The sequence below is a fragment of the Meriones unguiculatus genome, chromosome 6 (assembly GCF_030254825.1).
Source record: "Meriones unguiculatus strain TT.TT164.6M chromosome 6, Bangor_MerUng_6.1, whole genome shotgun sequence".
NCBI lineage: Eukaryota > Metazoa > Chordata > Mammalia > Rodentia > Muridae > Meriones > Meriones unguiculatus.
Window position 1 is genome coordinate 33,727,480 of NC_083354.1, and position 19,000 is coordinate 33,746,479.

General features: G+C 56.5%; 1 protein-coding gene across 3 annotated transcripts; it reads right to left on the reverse strand.

The window, feature by feature from the left end:
* Positions 1-90: 90 nt before the first annotated feature.
* Positions 91-17,079, reverse strand: Vill (villin like). Of its 3 annotated transcripts, none has more exons than XM_021648018.2 (20): positions 16,922-17,079; positions 12,481-12,552; positions 12,272-12,346; positions 11,776-11,873; positions 10,306-10,414; positions 9,153-9,263; positions 8,664-8,863; positions 8,236-8,314; positions 8,061-8,159; positions 7,450-7,585; positions 7,079-7,179; positions 4,999-5,136; positions 4,744-4,902; positions 3,939-4,118; positions 3,342-3,487; positions 2,831-2,975; positions 1,172-1,357; positions 914-985; positions 453-710; positions 91-279 (listed from the first exon to the last, which is right to left on the reverse strand). In XM_021648018.2, exons 2-20 carry the CDS (start codon positions 12,544-12,546, stop codon positions 166-168), a joined length of 2,472 nt encoding a protein of 823 aa, XP_021503693.1. In that variant the 5' UTR covers positions 12,547-12,552; positions 16,922-17,079; the 3' UTR covers positions 91-165. The 3 variants fall into 3 exon arrangements, with proteins under 3 accessions (XP_021503693.1, XP_021503691.1, XP_060241057.1); XM_021648016.2 differs by having other exon boundaries at positions 11,776-11,981; XM_060385074.1 differs by having other exon boundaries at positions 11,776-11,981; positions 12,481-12,547; positions 16,922-16,960.
* Between the last annotated feature and the right edge of the window lie 1,921 nt (positions 17,080-19,000).

The following is a 19,000-nucleotide window of genomic DNA, read 5'->3' on the forward strand; positions in this document are numbered from 1 at the left end:
TGTTCCCCGGAGGGCCCCAGGGCCCTGCTTCTGGGACGGGGCCTCCGCCAGACCCTGCAGCTTGGGCACGAAGGCACACGCACCACAACCGACAGCAGCCACTGGCTTTATTGGGGGCGTCACCCCAGGAGGAGACTCCGGGCATGAAGGGCAGGTTTCCCCAGATCAGAAGAATCCCAGCTTCTTTTTCTCTTGCTGCTGCTTCCACTTGGCCATGCGGTAGAACTCCTCCTTGGATTTCCCAAAGATGTCTTGGAAGTCTGAATCTGAGAGGTAGAACTGGGGGAGTGGCGTGGGGAGGGTTGGGATTCCTGGAGCCGCAATTCCTGTCCCAGCCAGAGGTGTCACCATTCTACATTTCTCTGCTCTGCCCTGGGGCAGGCTGCTCTGGGACCCTGCAGCGCAGGGCAAGGCTGCAGGCCGGTGCTGAGAGCAGCGTGTCCGGTACCCACCTCCTTTCTGGCAGGGTCCACCCCCTGTGGCAGGTCCTCCACGGCCTGGTACATCAGCCTTTCCCGGGGCAGGCTCCCATTGGCCGTCGAGCTGCTGCTGCTACTTGTGGGGTTCGGGCTGGGGCTCTTGCCATCAACCCCGATGCCGGGATCCAACCCATTCTCTGGGCCGTCCTGGGACACCTTGAGGACCAGCGGCGTCGAGTGGCCTGCCTTGTTATCACTCGGCGGTGGAGTTAGCTGGAAGCTATGGACTTCCTGTCCAGAGAGAAGCCTCAGGGTTCGGAAGATGGAGGACGGGCACCCACAAAAGACCACATTGAGCCCACCACGGGCCTTTTGGCACCACCTGAACCCTTTGCTACCTTTCAATCTGGCCTCTGGCACCTCAGCCTCTGTCCCCTTCTGGCCTGAACCCAGACCACCAAGCGGGGCTGTCCGGGAAACAGTCTGACACTTACTGCTGTTATCTCAGAGATGGCAGGCCCTGGTCGCAGGCTGCTCTCCATCACCTCCTCATAGGACTGATTGTTCTGGGGTCAAGAGTTAGGGTTGTTATCAGGCCTGGGGCAAGGGAAGGAGTTTCCTAGGGACCCAGGAAGAAGCCTAAAGCACAAGATCAGGTTTTTCTCCTCCCGACTCCTGGGCTGTCCTCAAACAGGGAGGGGCCTCTTCTAGTCCCTTCCCCCACCAGATAAGGATAGGGTGCTAGGCCTCACCGTCCACCTGTAGGGGTCCCAGGTGACGAACCACCCGGTGAAGGTGGCAGGCTCATGGCCCTGCTTGACCAGAACGATGGGTGTGGCCAGGCTCCTCTCCGCTGGATGAGTCCTCAGGTACTCGAGGCCCCAGGCCACGGCTTCCTTCTTCCACTCGCCTGCAGCTTCCCCGAGCCACAGGAAGATCTGGGCCACAGAGGAGGCCTGGACTTGGCCAGGTGGAGGGACTGCTGTGTCAGCCACCTCCCCCTAACTCCACACCATCAGATGGCCTCAGATCCTGCATGCATATGCCTGGCCAGGAAGACCCACCCAGGTTTCGGCGCCCACACACCCTTGAACACTTGAGGTCAAAGGCGTGCATACATGTATCTAATCTGCAAATAGTTATGAAGTGTTAGCATCTGCCAGGCACTAAGAGCTCAGCTGTTTCCATCCCTAAAGCAGGTGTTGTGGAGAAAGTCTGTGACGATAGCACTGGCAAGGTGGAAGCGGCAGGATCAAGCCACCCTTGGCTACAGAGAGAGTTGGAGGCTAGCCTGCACCACATGATACCCTGCCTCAAAAGATAGGGGGGCTGGAATGACTGCTCAATTAAAGTGCTTGCTTCCTCAGCAAGGTCCTGGGTTCAACCCCTAGTTCCACATAAACGGGATGGGGTGGACAGGCCCCTAATCCCAGCACGTGGGAGGTGGAGCCAGGTGGCTCAGGAGAGGTTCAGATTTAAACATGGTGAGTTCAAGGCCATTCTGGCCTATATGAGACTGTCTCAAAACAAGTAAAAAGATTTGAGAACCATCTCCGCCCTCATAGAGACTTCACGAGGGAGCAAGTCATGCGTGTGTCTGGGGAAAGAGTGAAGAAGAATCAGGCAGCACCAACGGCCTAAGGTGGGATGTGCCTAGAATGCTCGGGGAACAGCAAGAGGCCACTGTGGCTGGAAAAGACCAGCAGTGTGTGGTCAGGGGTATCTGGTCAGAGAGGGCTGGCTGGGGTGGGTTGTGACAGGGTGGTGTGGGCTTGGGTTTTCTCTGAGTGAGATCAGAGCTCAGCCTCCTCACAGCTCAGCATACCACACACAGTCTCTGTCTGTCTGTCTCTCTCTCTCCCTCACACACAGTATCACAGCCTCAAAGACTCACTGTCCTAAAATCACCATAAAGCCAGATAGCTGCCCACAGCCACACACCACCGTCCACCATCATCAATGCTTGCACACAGACACCATCACACTGGGCCGCCTGTCATGCACCTCAACCACGCACCAACGTTTCTTCTTTTCTTCTCACACGGACATTGTGCACATGCTGTGTCACCAGTTACGACTGGTCTGGCCAGTTCTGGTTAGTATCAGACCGCACAGCTGCTGGCATGGTCTGCCTAACACACAGCTGTAGCTACCCAGGCAATGTTCAGGCTCCAATAACCATAACACACACACACAGGCCCTCGGGCACAGCATGGCAGGACAGGCATGCAAGGCCACAATCTCACACACCCTAGCTCACGCTGCTAGTGTGCTGTGGTTTTCCTGCCCTACCCAGACTCCCAATCCACGGCACCAAGCAGTCACAGAATAAACTCACCTCCATGCCCAACCCCACCCGCGTAGGCACGCCCTGCATTCCCAGCCCAGCCAAGCAGGAGTGGCCGCCTTACCTCCTGACAGGTGTCTAGCAACATGATGTCATACTTGTCCAAGTCCTTTTGGCCAAAGAACAGCACTTCCGTGAGGACCAGGCAGCCCGAGTGGCCGGAACACTCAAACAGTCGTGGCTGGGTGCTGCAGACCTCCTCGGGAAGCCTGGCAGAGGAGGGGCTGTGCAGTCTGGGTCACTCGGGCCCTTGGCACGGGCTCCCACCTCCACCTCACGGAAAGCAGCTCCCTTGGGACAGGAGCTCTGGGCCACCCTCTAACTCCACACACCCCTTGGCTTTCCTATGCGCTACTGAGGCTGTGGGTTGGGGCTCGCCCTCAACGGCAATGCAGGGAGCGACTTCCACCAGCAGAGGGCGCCATTTCTCCCCGTTCGCTCAGGAATAGGCCCCGTTCAGGCTACGTCAGCGGCACTTCTCCAGGCTTATCTCCCTGTGGGACCTTTCACTAGTCACCCACCTCCGAGCCTCAGTTCCTCCTCAGGATAGAGATATTCCTCCCTAATCCTGTTACCTCTTGTCACTGGGGTAGGGGGCCCGGCCTCCGAGAGCTTCCCAGAAGTGGGGAGGCTCCTGACCCTCCAGCACCGTTTCCTTGTCGTTCCCTGAGAAGACGGTGGCCACCATCCGCGCCATCTCACGCTGGTCCCCGTTACAGCCCTGGCAAGCGGAAGCTGGGTCAGGCCCCGCAGCGGGCAGCCCTTCACCGCCAGTCGAGGTCCCACGAGCCAGGGGAGGCGAAGCTGTAGAGGAGGCACCCGGTTTCCCCAGCTATGACCCCATGACCCTCTCTGGGTCCAGAGCATGATGACAGGCTCGGGGGTCAGTTACGGTTTATACTAAACAAAACCAACCAACCAAACAAACAAACCCAAGCAAACTAGACTAGTCTTTCCCAGAGAGGCTTGGAAAAGTCCCCCAAGCTGGGAGCCGGGCTTGTCTCCGACCTCAGGAACCCCAAGATCACTCGTGGCTATGGAACCTCCCCTCACTCTGTTGGGACCCCCAGGCCACTTCACACACTCACAGCACTGGCTTTCAAGTCTGTGTCTGGATGGAAAGGACCCATCTCTGACCTAGCACCACCTTCCCAGTGGTGACTCAATGGTACCTTCCCAAACCAGAGGTAGCAGACATCAGTTGTGATCAGAAAGAAGATATCACTGGACGAGAGGGAGGAGGCACGGGCCGGCACCTCCATGGTCCTGGTGTTGTGGATGTCCGTCCCTTGCACATGGAAAAGCCGCGTGCCCGATATCGGCGGCCTCTTCCCTTTGTTTCCTGCACCCCCCTAGGAGAAGGTGGATCTTCAGGCTGACACCAGGGCTCCTGGGACCACCTCCCTGTCCTAGCGGTAAAGGTGCTGCCTCAGGACTAAGGCTAGCACTGTCCTCCGGGTAGCTCTGAGTCAGGGCTGTGGCAGTCCTGTCTGTGTAAACAGACCCCTTCAATAGACTTGCCACCCATCTCAGGGGCCAGAGCATGCCTGCCTCCATGGTGTCCCACCTCATCCAGGCACAGAACCGACAGAGCCAGGGACTATGAGACCTCAGAAATGCCTAAAGCTAATCCTTCTCCCTGTGTGGCCTATGTCAAATGGCTTTTATGGTGAGAGTGTGCATGTGTGCACAAGCAGGCCCCAGGACACTGGATGCCCATCTCAGGGACGCTCTCCACCCGTCCACCCGCTGTGAGACGAGGTCTCTCATTGGCCTGGAGCTCACCACGCAGGCTACACTGGAATGCAGGAACCCTCCGCTCTCCACCTCCCCAGAGCTAGGGTCACAGCAAGCACCACCACGCCCCATATCTTACACAGGTGCCGGGATCACACACAAGCAGGGCAAGCGCTCCACCAACCACACCGCCTCTCGGTCCCCCTGGCAAAGGGGTGAAAAGTCCAACACGGGCCCTACCTGGAAGATCACCAGCTTCCCCTGGAAGATGGCTAGGAAGTGTGGGGGCTCTCTGCCCATGGTCACGTGTTCCCACACCAGTGTCCCCTGGTACATGAGGTCCAGTTCCTCAGCATTGCAGTTCAGGGCCCTGATGTCTTCTGTGGTGGTTTGGTGGCCCTGCAGCAGGGAGGGAGACAATATGGCCTGGGTTCCCATCCTGAGAGTCTAGTTCGTGGGCTGGGAGGCATCTGATACCCCAGCAGGTGGGCATACCTGCCATAGGTACAGGATGTGCTGGACTCGGCCCAGTTGCTGGTATGTGTAGAGGGTGAGGTAGCAGTTTCCTGAGCACAGCTGGCCATGGTGCTTGGGCCCCACAGGCTGCCTCTGGGAGTCCTGGATGCACCACACCTGAGGAGCAAGGGACTGTTGGGCACAGGTGCCCTCACCTGCAGCAGCCTGCCCACCTGCGTCCAGCTGGAAAGCTCTCTATGGCTCATCCGTGCCAGCAAGCAGCACCCCAGGCCCGTGCCTTCCATGCATCATACTGGACCTGCTAGTGACCCTTGCCCCACTGAACTCAGCCCTCATGCCTTTGCTGGTCTGCTCCCAGCCCAGACGTAGTTTGAGTGCTGGACCTGGGAAAACAAGCGGATGGATCCAGCTCGTGGCCGCGGCCACCGTGGTCTAGACTCAGCACTGGTTAGGGGCAGACAGCAGTCTCTCTGCTCAATCCAGGAGAGCAGAAATGGGGCTGCAAGAGGGGCCCTGGCACTCTGAAGGGATATTTTTCTTTTTTCTTTAAAGTGTCATTAACAATAACAACAACAAAAACCCCACAAATAAAACAAAAACAGCCCCCAAACAAAAGCTGGGGTGCGGTTCAGTTGGTAGAACTCTTGTCTAGCACGCACTCCTCAAAACCTGGGTTCCACCTATAACACTGGCACTGGGAAGGCGAGGCAGAAAAATCAGAAGTTTGAGGCCAGTCTGTGGGTATATAGTGAGTTTGAGGCCAGCTCAGGATATGCGAGAGCCTGTCTAACAAAAGGACGGCGTTTGCTCTCATCCGTCCAGTGACGGCTGTCACCATGGCAGCCACACCTCAGCTTCAGAACCAGACAGAACTGGCGGACGCCGAGTCTGTGCAGGCTGGCGTGTGGCTCTCTGAAGCCCCAGCTCTTCCCGCGTGGAAACTGGGCATCACAGTGCCAGCCTCACTGCTCTTGAGCCCTCCTGGAAAGTGTCCGGTGCCCTTTACCTGCATTGACCACACTTCGCCATGGGACTTCCCCTGCAGACCAGGAGCTCCTGCTTTTCTGAAGAGGCTGCCACAGGTCAAAATCTACCCAAAGATGCCCTCACCTGAGCGAGGCCTCCCTTCTGCTGGATGCTCCTTGCCTCTGTGCCTGGAGCTGATCCCAGACACCTTTTCTTCCCCTCCTTCCCCTCAGCTCCCATCTCCCTCTTGCTCTGTCCACTCCCTCCCCTCTTTACCTCTCCTCTCTTCCTCTCCCCGGGCTCACTCCATTTCCCTGCCTTCCCTGTCTGCTCTCACTCCTGCCTTCCTTCCCCTCCTTGCTCCCCCATCTTCCTCTCTCGCTGCCTTGCCTCTCTCTCCCCTTCTCTCCATTGCTTCCCAGCCCTCACCGCTGGCCATCCATATAAGAACAGCCATGGGCAGAACTTCCATTTTCTCTGACCTCGGCTTGCCTACAGAATTTAGACACCCTCCCCCCCCAGGGGCACTGGTCTCGTTCACATAGTCTCACATCAGCCCCTCATCAGCTGGGGGCCCAGGCTGGACCGTAATTTCTGCCTCCGCTTTATGGACTTAAAAACGGGCTTGAGGACACTGAGGGTTCTGCCTTACTATGTCCTAGATCAGCATGCTAGCCTGTACCGTTCGAGGCTGGCAAGTCGGCCGTTCAAGCCTTCAGCTTCTACAACACTGGTCTGAAGCTGGATGAGGCCCGAGTGACTGTACTCGGGCTAGGTGGGCTCGGGGATGTGATTTGTGCGGGCCACAGGGCGTGGTTCATTGTTCAGCTGTGGTCAAGCTGCATGTCCGTGAGCGACTGACCATGGCATTGTATGATTTGGTGTGACTGTATGAGCCAGCTGTCGGAGAGGGCAGGCGTGTTTCTATTTCTCTGAATATATCCCCCGTTGTGCGAGGATGGGCACATGTTCCTCTGTTGTCTTCATGTGTCGAGGCAGTGTCTCAGGAAGTTCAGAGTGGCCTTGAACTCCTAATATTCTCTCCCCCAGAGTTCCTGGGTTAGGGCATGCCTGCCCCCCTCCCCACCTCACCCCCAGTCAGCTGTTCTCCAGGCAGAGCCAGAGCCCTCACCTCCACCTTGCCAGAGCCATCGTCCGGCATCCTGAGCTGGGCCGCTAGCTCAGGCTGGCTGTGCAGCTTGCCCACGTCCGGTTTTACCTGCCTCCGTTTACCTGCATGTGGAGCTCAGAGTCAGGGACGCTTCAGTGCCACCGGGCCCACTCACCCCTTGCCCATCTCCTCGTAGGGTCTGGGACACACCTTCCTCCTTCTCACCCGCAGGGGACACACCTCCTCACCTGTCCAGCCAAGCTCCTGACCTGCTCGACCCCTCCCTCCCGGCGTAAGCATCCGAGCAGCTGGTGGGTTCTTCCAGGTCCCGCCCGTTCCGCAGGCTCCACCCCCGCGCCGCGCCCCGCCCCTGCACTCCGCCCCTTGCTCACTCTTCCCGCCGCCTTTTTTCCTCTCTGATTCCGCCGACCACGTCCGGAAGAGCTGCTGGAAGGCCGTGGGCTCTGCGCCTTCGTTCACCACCTCCACGTTGGTGTAGTTCGGGTAGCCTTTGGCCTGCATGAAGCCCTGGGACACAGCTCTGTCAGGCCCGTGGCTCGGGGCCCTAGCGGTGCTCCACAGAGATAACCCCCAACTGTAGTTACAGCAGCAGCCAAGATCTGAGCTGGGTTAATTAACCGAACTCGTGACCCATTTAACAAGCTGACTCCTTCACTGCTGACTCTCCCAAGGTCCCCGAGGGAAGAAGGGCTGGCCGAGATAAACCCTACAGCCTCATAACCCTCCTCTGCCTCCCTTCCGGGCAAGGCCAAGTCCTGCACACGTGATACCCTGTGAGCATCTTCCCTTCCATTCAAGGTTTCCAGGACAGACACACTCACTTTCTGACCCCAGGACAAGGGTTCCTCTCCTTGGAGACCCCAGGATAAAGGAATTCCAGGGGACAGCCATTTCTTCCCTCTGCCCCACTCCGACCCCTGCAGGACATCCTACCCCAGAGCTGACCACCGCAGGCCGCCTCCCTGCAGGGGCCCCGACTCACCACAGCCCTGCTCAAGGCAGCCTTCTTCTCCTGGGGGCTGGACTTTTGTCCCTGCCACATATAGATCCTGAAGCCACCCTGGTCCAGGAGATAGCAGCCCTAGGGAAAAGGGTGAGTTGGTCAGCAGGGGTTCCACGGTGGGGGTGGGTGGCATACTGGGCCAGGCTTTCCTTACATCCTCTTGTAGGAGGTCCTGGGTCAGTGGGCGCGTGGCCAGTTCCTGGACCACCAGGTCCGTTCCCTTCTCGAAGACACTGGAAAGCAGGAATCCAGATGTGGATAGCTAGCCTCTCTGTGGCCCGGTGCCAGCCCAGCACCCTCAGATTCCTCTGTTTCCCAGAGGCTGAAGTCGTGAACTGAAGTCTCGGCCTTGCTTGGGGCCTAGGTTTCTCCTTGAGCCTCACAGGGCCTCGCCGTGGCCTCCTTGTCAATGTTACCACACACCATGCAGGAGCATGCATCACACAGGCCCAACACCCCACATGACCTACCCCAGAGAGCCCATGCTCTCACTGGAGGATTTTTTGCTGTGTTGTGTCAGTAGCAACAGACACCCTGTGGTGACCCCTCCCTCTCCCCGTGCCCTCCCCCAGTTCTGCTCACTGGTAGAGACGGACGTTGGCCTTTTGTAGCTGGCTAACACTGTTGTTGGGCACAGAAGCACACAGGCTGCCTGATCGGCGGCCCAGCACAGCCTCCATGATGCCCACGAGGTCAGCGGCTTCCGTCTCGTCATCCACTACTCCAATTTGGGCACGGCCACCACGCTCCCTGTCCCTGAGGCTGCAAGTCAGGGTCAGCGCCTGTAGGAGAGGACCCAGCAGTCAAGACTTCCTGGGAGCGCCCCCGGTTCCACACCTTGCCCAGCCCAGGCCTTTATCACTGCTTGGTGCCCATAGGCATGGGGATATGTGTCCTGCCAGCCTAGTGTCCGCAGGGACACCACCAGCAGTGAACTTAGCCTGTTCCTACTAGGTGCCTATTGGGTTGAGACAGAGCGCCTAGCTACCTCTTGGGGTGGCCAGATGATGGACACCTAGAGGGCTACCTCTCCCCAGGTCCTGTACCCCAGTTCCTAGGACAGACACTTACCCGTGATTTCTGGGAAATGCTGGTTTTGGGTCCATTCCACTGGATCATCACCTTGCCCAGGTCCAACAGGAAGATTCCCCCCTTATTAAAGCTGTTCCAGGATAAGGCCACCTTCCAGAGCCAGGAGAGAGGGGTGGAAGGAAAAGGCATCAGACCACCAGCTCCACGGGGGGGGGGGGGGGGGGGAGGGCAAGGCAGGGTGTGTTAATTGTCAGTGTGAGGCAATGTGCAGCTCTGTGTGTGTGTGTGTGTGTGTGTGTGTGTGTGTGTGTGTGTGTGTGACAGAGCCTGTTGCAGCATACACAAATCTTTGTAACCACGTGATCTTCCATGTGGTTACACTAAAGTGGGGGGTGGGTAATTGTTGATTTCTTTATGAACATGCAGGGGTGCATTTATGGGACACACCTTGTATGAATAAGAGGGTATGCTCATGGCGACAGTGTGTATGTGCCTGTGTGGTGACAGTGTGCAAACTCAGCACAAGGACAGTCTTGAAACAGACACAGTTTGAAGACACTAAATAATCGCAGTGGCGTAACAGGAAACACCAAAGACTACATCAAGTCCATCAGCACATGACCAGGACTGTGTGAGGCCACGATTCAGTCTGGGAAGGACTGTGTGCCTCACGGTGCTGCCACAAGCTTTGCTGGCTGGGGATGTGCAAGCTCAGGGTCACCGTCCACACTGCAGAGGGGAGGTCACCGCCCCACGCTCTGGCCACCTGGCGGCAGAACGCCCTGCTCCTCTGTTCATTTCCTGGTAAAGGGTGGTTTGTGCTACTTTATGAATGGGCACTCCAAGGATGACGGGCAGACAGTGTGGCTGCATGTGTGTGGTGATGACTGACGTGAGAGTAAGTGTGAGGCTCCGCACACGCCCGTGTGCTACCTGCAAGGATGCTGTTCACCAACACATCCGCCTCCCCCTCCCAAGTTCTTAAAGCGCCCATGGTCAGGAGGAAAGAGGTCAGCCAGCAGCAGCCAGAGGTGGGGCCAGGATCTCCAGGCTGCCTTGTGCCTCCTCACTGAGCTGGGGCATCTGGGGAGCTGCAGCTCACTGCCCCCACCAACTCCCGCCCTCTCTTAGGCTTCAGGACACTCAGCCCGGGTGGGTCCGAAGGTCACACCATGTCCCTGGCTGCCCTCACCTCTGTGGCAGACACGTGCTTCCTCCCCAGGATGTGGAGCAGCCGCTGGACATTGTAGGTGTTGGTGTCCACATGCTTGAGAGCCGAGGCTCTGCCTCCCTTCCTGTAGCTGAGGAGGGGGAGGAGGGGACAGGAATGAGGGTGGGAGTGAGCGAATGCACGCGCGTAGGTGTGTGGGGATGACACGTGTCTGTGTGTACATGTGTTTGACCACACACGAGCATATGTGTGTGTGAGTGCACAGGGACCTGAGGCACAGCGTGCACTGCTCAAAGCGTGTGGAACTGTGTGACTGGGGTGTTTGGGGATTTCGTATGTACTTTTTACCCATGGTAATGTGTGCTGGGCACACCTTTTCAGGGAGGCATGCCTGCCCGCAGGTGTGCGTGCTTGGAGTGGCTTGTGTTTTTGCATACACACAGACCTGTCTGCACTATATGCAAATATTCAACCCAGCGACACGAAACAAAAGTGATTCACTATTGGCAACGGGGTCAGCCATTTTCAACCTCAAAATGTGACAATTTAAAAAAAAATACTTGAAGCAAAAGTAAAAGAGACACTTCCACCAGCATGGCAGACAAAGCAAGCTCTGGGTAACCTGGTCACAGCTCCATGTACAAACATTCACAGGTGTTACTGCTCATAGCAGCCCCAAAGGGAAGCAACACGTGTGCCTGCCCCTTGTTGAGCTGATAAAACACGGTAGATTCATATAACTGAATATTAGTCCACGGCAAAATGAAGCCAGATAATAATACGAGCCACATGAGGATGAACCGTGAAAACAGGATCAAGAAGGGATGAAGCTCAGTGGTCAAGGGCTTGTCTGCCATGTGGGAAAGGCTCTGGGTTCCATCCTTAGCACAGATGGAAGAGGAGGAGGAGAAAGAAGAAGAGGAAAAGATTAAGACAAAACGAAAAAAAGTCAGCCACAAACCCTCATTTTCTGTGTAGTTCCATTTATAGAACAAGTCCAGAATGGGCAGATGGACAGACAGAAAGGGGGTCAGTCGCAGCCTCTGGCAGAAGGAGAGGGTGCAGGAAGGGCCTGGAGAGAGGCTGCCCAGAGGTGGTCCAGGGTGATGAAATGTCTTAACGCTGACTACGGTAAAGGTTGCATAAATCTTAAACTGATGAATTGTGTGCTTAAGATGGGTAGAATATATGTGAGTGTCCATACCCCCCCCAGAGACAGGGTTTCTCTGTGTAGCCTTGTCTGTCCTGGACTCGCTTTGTAGCCCAGGCTCAAACTCTCAGGAGATCCCCCTGCCTTTGCTTCCCAGAGTGCTGGGATTACAGGCGTGCTCCACTGCGCCCAGCGAGCATCTTAAAGTGCACAGGTGCTTGCACAGAAGCTCGCCGTCAGCCAATGGAAAGCCCTTGTCCCAGGGTGGCTGGTGCTGCCCCTCCCCAGGCTACCTAACACACGGTGTCCTGCTCTCTGCCCCCAGCTCTCTCAGCACTCACATGACTCCGGGGTGGAAATAGCTGTGGAAGCAGTCGGACTCGTGGCCCTGAGACTCTCTGTGCAGCACGGCCCGGTCTCCTAGAGCCTCCTGCAGGTGCTGCACAAAGGTGACGGCAGCCCTCTGAGCCTCTGCGCTGGCCTCCTTTCCGATCCAGTAGTGCAGGTCGCTGGACCCTCCCCGGGTCGCCTCTGGACCCTGAGGGACCTAGGGTCCAGGCATTTGTGTATGTGGAGGGGGAAGGGGCCAGGCTCCGGGGCCTGGATGGAGAGTAAGGTAAAGGGTGATCTGGGAGCCAGCGGGAAGTCTCCTGGACAGAGGCTACGAGGGAAACTGGGGACTAGAAGGCTCAAGACAGCAGCCGCTGGTAGGATGCAGTCTCTGGTGGCGTGTGGTATTGGAGCTTTTGATCTCCTCAGGACTCAGGACCTTCTATGCCTAAGTTTCTTCAACTCTGGGCCATGTTACCCCTCAGAAAGACTCCCCAAGTGACTCACATGGAGGATGACATAGCAGCATTCCTCAAAGAAATTCCCATGGGCCCTTTCAGGCAGTGGCAGCATCTTTACGTTCTGAGAGAGAGAGGTTGCCGAGTAACCAGTTAGAGACCTCGACCTGTGACTGCCAGAGACAGGGTGAAGGAAGGGGCTCTAGGCAAGCGATGGGAAAGGCTGGAGACATTCCTCCATGTCACGCTGCCCCTCACCTCAGTAATCCATATTTGGAGGGCTCTGTGGCTGTCGATGGCTGGGAGGCCCTGGTTGACGTCCATCCTAGGCTAGGCAGGAATGATGGAGATACAGAGAACAAGGGCTAGAGTTCAGAGGTTGGAGGCCAACCTGGGGCACATGTGTTACAGGCTCCAAGTGAGAAATCTTCCCGACACCTATGGCTCTCCAAAGCACCTTCATTACGGAGCGTAATTTTCATTAAACATGCAACTTCAGCAAACCAGGACAGGACATTCAGGGACATGGTTTGTCTGTGGAAATGCTCTTACACCAGGCCAAGCCCCCTGGCCGGAAGGGGCCCTTCTGCTAGCTGCACATCTGTAGACAGTGAGCTAGAAACTGGCTACAAAGAGCGGGAAGTGTAGTTTGGTGGTAGAATGCTTGCCTAGCACGCATAAAGCCTAGGTCTGACCCCCAGAACCACTCAGAACCTGGCAGGGTGGTGCATGGCTTCAATCCCAGCACTCAGGGGGTGGAGGCAGGAGAGCTTCAAAGTCATCCTCAGCTACATAGTGAATTTGAGGGTTATAGGAGACCTTGTCTAAAAAATCAAAAGGGAAGAAACAGGAATGCCTTCCGCAGGCTGCTGAGGCATTGGATGACCAAAGGGGAGGGTCAGACATGCCTGGAGGAGAGGCAGGTCCCAGAGAGGAGTGACTTCTTCAAACAGAGGCCCTCCACATATACACGGATAGCCGTGGGGAGACCCGGGGAGGGTCAGACACGCTTGGCAGAGAGGCAAAGGCTGGAAGCGGAGAAAGAGTTTCTGCAAATAGGTGTGGGTTCTACAGGCACAAAGGGTCTCTGCAGCCTGGGGAAGGTTGTGCCAATGTGGGTAACAGAGGATTCTGAAGAAGGGGTGGAGTCTGAAGCTAGAGTGAGCACCCACAAGGCTCTGCAGGCAGGAACCATGCCTTTAGCCATAGAAAGCCTCTCTCTCTCCCCTCCCCCCCCCTCCCCGACAGAGGCGGGCGAGTAAAGCCTGGAAAAGCTCTGTAGACATGCCTGGGCGTCCTATGCATGATTTCTTCAGGAAGCAGACCAGATTTCCCAGATGAGAAGATGGGAACAGGTAGGGAAAACCTGGGCAGGCCTTGCAAAGAGATCTGAGATCTGTAAAGACCGCCTGACCCCACCCCAGCCCTGTCCTGGCCTCAGAGTCAGGGAGTTTGCAGAAGCATAGAGGCTGTAGAAGCCTGCAGAGGGTCCACAGACCAGCTCTGTCAACAGTATTGGCTTCTCTGGAGAGATATGGAGCTGTGGGCCGAGCCACAGGGAAGCCAGCGCCGTGTGCAAGCCCATTTGCTCCAGACACACGCAGGATTACGAAGCAGGGCTAGGTTCTATGAGGACACCCAGGTCCTGTAAATAGGGGCAGACCACGAATACATCATTTTGGAGATGGCTAAGGCTCTGTCAGTAGGGCTGGGCCCTGCCCACAGATCCACGTGCAAACAGGAGTGTACGGACACGCAGGGGCTCTGCAAACAGGGATGAGATCTACAGAAACACATGGATGTTAGCAGACCAAGGCCAGCCCCTCCCGGTGGGCTCTCCACTGGGACAAACCGAAAGCTCTTCTACCCAGGTAAATTTAGGCAGGCTGTGCAAAGGAGGGAAGCCCTGGGATCACCCGAGGATCAGGCTCTTCAGAACATACATAGACAGAGTGTGATTCTAAAGTAGGAAGAGGCTCTGCCCTCAGGGTCATACCGTCCCACAAGGAGTTGAGGTGTTCTAGAGAGGCGCTATGTGGCCCTCCCTACTGATGGACACTCCTGTCCCAATTGGAATGTCCTCAGGAATTTCACCCTGGAGGGAGGGAAGGCTGAAGCCTTGCAGTGGGCTCCGGAGAGAGCTTGTCTCCCAAAGAGAGATTCCACAAAGTTCTGACAAGCTTTCAGACCACCTCCCGGGGCAAACTGGAGCAAATGGACCAAAGACAGTGGTGGGTCAGCGGCAGGACTGCGCTTTGAGCAGGGCTGCTCAGTCGTGCAAACCTCGAGTCCTCCATTTAAGCCTGAACCTCAAAGCAGAACGTGGGGGAATCACTGCCCCTCTATTTGCTTCTTTTCTCGGTGTGGCCACAAATTTCCTTTCTCTGCTTTTCATTATTATCTGTTCGGTTAGCCGGGTGAGCGTGGGTGGCTGAGCACAGCTTGCAGCCCTGTCAGAGCCTTCTGACCCTCAAAGCTCTAATAACATTACCGTGAGGGAACTGTTTTCCCTAGGCAGGGACAGGCACCACAGCAGACTCAGCTTTCAGAATGAAAATAAACCTCACAAGCAGGGAGCAAAGGAAGAGAGAGAGAGAGAGAGAGAGAGAGAGAGAGAGAGAGAGAGAGAGAGAGAGAGAGAGAGAAAGAGAGAGAGAGCGCTAGACTGAAAACAGGTCCAGCTTTATAGGCTCCCCAAACAGAAGTTCCTGTCAACTCAGGACAGAGGTGCTACAAGACTGATTCTGCAGCAAGCGACAGGCTAAGGTGGCCGGAGAAGGTTGGGTTAATGAAGCTTATGCTTTCCTGATCCAGCCTGGAAAGGCCGCTGACCTCTGTACACAGGGACTCTGCGAACAGCAACAGAGCTCGCTGGAGCCCACGCTCGCTTTCCCTGAGTGTGCAGAGGAGAAAAACTGCAGAGAGAAAGGGCTGTGGGGAAGGGCGCTGCCAACACTATCTATTCTTGATTCGCCACAGCACCCCTTTGGAAACCGCCACGGGGTCTCCAGGCAAGTGGCTAAAGGTTTTGGTTATTCCTCGGCACAGCCTTCCACATCTGACAGGAATCCCACCGGCAGTCTCTTCTCTCTCCTGCTAACTAAGCAGACATAGTCGCCGGGTTCTGAGACGCTCAGGTGGTGACCCTGCTCCAACAGTGACTGCCCTGCCCTGCCAACAGCAAGAACACGCTGGGACCTGCTGCCCTGTGTGACCGGGAGAGGGGACAAAGTGAGGTAGGGGGCGTGGGTGCTCACACTCTTCTTTGTCTAGGGCCCCTGAGGGCTGAGCTCGGGACTAGGTGGCCCGGAAAGGGGGTGGGGCAGGGGGCTGCCCGCTCCGAGTCAAACTAGTGCAGGCTGTGGGCTGGGGCACTAATGGCAGCCATGTACCACACAGGGCCAGCCTCTCAGAACCCCGTGGGTGCTGCTGGTGTGGGTCTCCCAGTGTGGAGCAGGATGAAGCCGTGGATAGTTGATGATCGGCCGAGGCTTCACCAAGCCAAATGGAGAAGGGAGTCCCTGGGAGTGCTGACAGCACCTCCAGCCCTAGCCACTGTGTGACGGTGATGTACACGATGGACAGGCACAGAGCTCGTGAACTGGTCATCTCTAGCAACAGAAAACATGATACACCATGGAGGGTGTGGTGCCACAACACAGGACCCGCCAGCAAGGACACTGAGTTTCTATGCAAACCAGGAGAGCCCAGAGAGGATGGAGAGCCAGAAGGGATAGGTCACGAAACTCTAAGAGCCACAGAGGGGTGGGCACATCACTGTCCAATTTCAGGGCCACGGAGGAAGGAAGGGCGTGTGGCAGCCGGAAGCAGTGTCTGACCGGCTTTCACTGGAAGGGGCAGCATCATCCCAAGGGTGGCTTGGAAGGGTCCCCAATACCTGCAGCCCGCAGAGTCAGACTGGGGCTGAAGTGCAGCCCTGTTGCCAGGGGAGGTGAGAGGAGTTCACAGCACGGGCCTCTTTATTCCTTTCTCAGGTGCCTTCCCCCAGAGATCCCTTCTCTTCCTACAGAGTCGCCTGTGGTCCATGAGCCCCGACCCAGCACCTCCCCAGACCCCTCCCGACCCCCCCCCTCCCCACCCCCTCCTGCCCTCCTAGAAGCTCTCTTACCTTCCCACGGGGATCTTTCCTTTCCCAGGGGTTCCTTTCTCTCCCCTGCCCTGGCTTCCTTCTCTGCCCCTCCCCCCAGGGGCTCTAACCCACAATGCCCGGTTCTCAGTCTCATCTGTTCAGATTCTGTCTTCCCTTCAGATGACCCCTTCTCCCTCTCAGATGTCCCCTCCTCCTCACGTGTCCCTTTCCTTCCAGTACACCGTCTTTCTTTCTTCCCTGGGTACCTGAGGGTAGACCCTGAGATTTGTTTGTGTGACTTCCCGGAAGGGAAGGCATGACTTGCTGGAGGGTCAGGGTTGGTCAAGCCAACTGACTCTGGAGTGACAGAGCCCCCACCCACACTCAAAAGCTGCCACTTCTCCTCATGCTGGCCTGCCACAATGGTCCTCCTCCTCCCATGCACAAATACCCAGTGCTCTCATGGTGGGTCAGGCTGCCCTTGGCTCTGCCAGCCTTCAGTCTCTCTGTGTGACCCCAAGCCCTGGAAGGCCATAGCTTCCACACTGCATTCCGAACAACCCCTCTACCCCCAGCCAGCTCCCAAGGGCCCCTCCAGCCCAGGCCTACCTTCTGGAAACGGCTCCTGCACCTTCCTTCACCCTGCTTGTGGGCAGTGCTAGGCCTGGCAAGAGGCCAGGCTCTACCCACTGCCCCTCCCCCTCAACTGTAACTCAATTCCAGCTCCCGCCTTGCAGGACACACCTCGGCGCCCTGGGCAGCACGGACTGGGCATTCAGACTTAGTCAGTCAATAAATATTGACTAAGTCGTCTGGGAGCCAGCCCCCTTCCATGGTCTGGTACCAGTGGGCAGAGAAGGCAAGCAGTGGAGGCCTGAGCTGGGCTGATCAGTGGGCTGTGGGAGCTCAGAGGGACAGCTGGCTGCCCTGGGGTCCTTTAGATCAGGCCGCTGGAGTGACTCAAGAGATACCAAGGCCACTTTTAGGAGATGGAGGAAAGTGCTGGGGCTGCCTCCCAGAATTTCCCACCAGCCACCTCATTTCCCACCCCCTACCTCTCTCTCTGCCGTCTGCCCAGCAGAGCCCTCCCCAGGGAGCCTTGATACCCATCGTGGGAGAGGCCAGCAGAGTCTGCAGCAAAGAAATCCCTTCCATACCCTGGCTGCCCCTTTGTGACTTCTGATTGTGGGATATGAGAGTGCTGGAAATAGAGCCTTCCAGAAATGCCTGGGGTACAACCTCAGTCTTTGCCTCCTGTCTGTCCCTTCAGGCCTCAGTCCCAGACAGGGCCCAGCCAGCAACTGCCTCTCAACCACTAACACCTGTCGACTGTCTGCAAGACCCTTTTCTGGAGTAGAATCTTCACCTACAAGGTTGTGTCAACCTTGTGTTGGGGGACTGTCAGGGGTGGACACCGCAGAAACCCGGAGCCAGTCTGTGCCCATTATTGGCCACTGTGTGTGTTTTACTTTGCTTGGTTTTGGTCAGACAGCGTCCCACTGCAGCCCAGGGTAACCTCACGCCCCTGATTCAGCCTCCTTAGTGTTGGGATGACACATTTAACGGATGGAGCTGTGGGCTAGCTGTGTTAAGGGGTACCTGTGTCACGCAGTACTTGGGGAACCCTGTGTCCGGTCACAGTAGTCATAGCATGCCTGTACCTCCTGGGTGGGTCTGTGCAGCCTGCCCCACCCCCTTTGTCTTTCTGTCTCTACTCCCTCCCCTTTCCCCTGTACCAATCTGCTTGATCTGTTACCGCACTTCCTCGTGGCCAGTGTTGGCTGGTTCTGTCACCACCTTCCCCTTCCTGTCTGTCCATCTGTCTCCTTTGGGGTCTCCAGAAGTCGGCAGGCACACAGCTCATGAGGCCTCAGTCCCTCTCCATTCTCCATTTCTCTTCCCTGTTCCAGGCTCATGGCTGAAAACCCCTGGTGTCTTCCCTGCCTTCACTCTCACTGGTCCCCACCCTGGCCCCGTCATCTCACTGAACTGGTTGGTCACATTGCTTCTTGCCTACTGCCCTGCTCTGGGAGCCAGTTTCAGCCAGTTGGTGACATGAATCAACCTGTGTCTCGGCCTCCCTGGTCCTATACCTTCCCTTGCAGCAACCAGAGGGACTTTTATTAATTTTTAGGTCCTTTGATTTTTTTTTTAATTACAGTGTGTGTGTGTGTATGTGTGTGTGTGTGTGTGTGTGTGTGTGTGTGTGCGAGTGCGCACACACAAACAATGGGGTGTATATGGAGGCAAGGATCACTTGTGGGAGTGGTTTTCTCCTTCCCCTGTGTAAGTCCCAGTGGATTTAACTCAGTTCCCGGACTTGATGGAGAGCATCCTTACCCACTCACTGAGCCATCCTGAGGTCCCCTTTAATTTCATTTCTTTCTAAAACAGGGTTTAATTTACCCTAGCCTTGAACACACTGTACTGCTGAGGATGACCGTGAACAACTTACAGATCCTCCTCCCTCCACTGCTCAAATACTGTGATCACAGTTTACAACCATGCCTGGCTTGTTCTTTCCTTCCTTCCTTCCTTCCTTCCTTTCTTCCTTCCTTCCTTCCTTCCTTCCTTCCTTCCTTCCTTCCTTCTTTCCTCCCTCCCTTCCTTCCCTCCCTTCTTCCTTCCTTCTTCCTCCCTCCCTTCATTCCTTCCCTCCCTTCTTCCTTCCTTCTTCCTCCCTCCCTT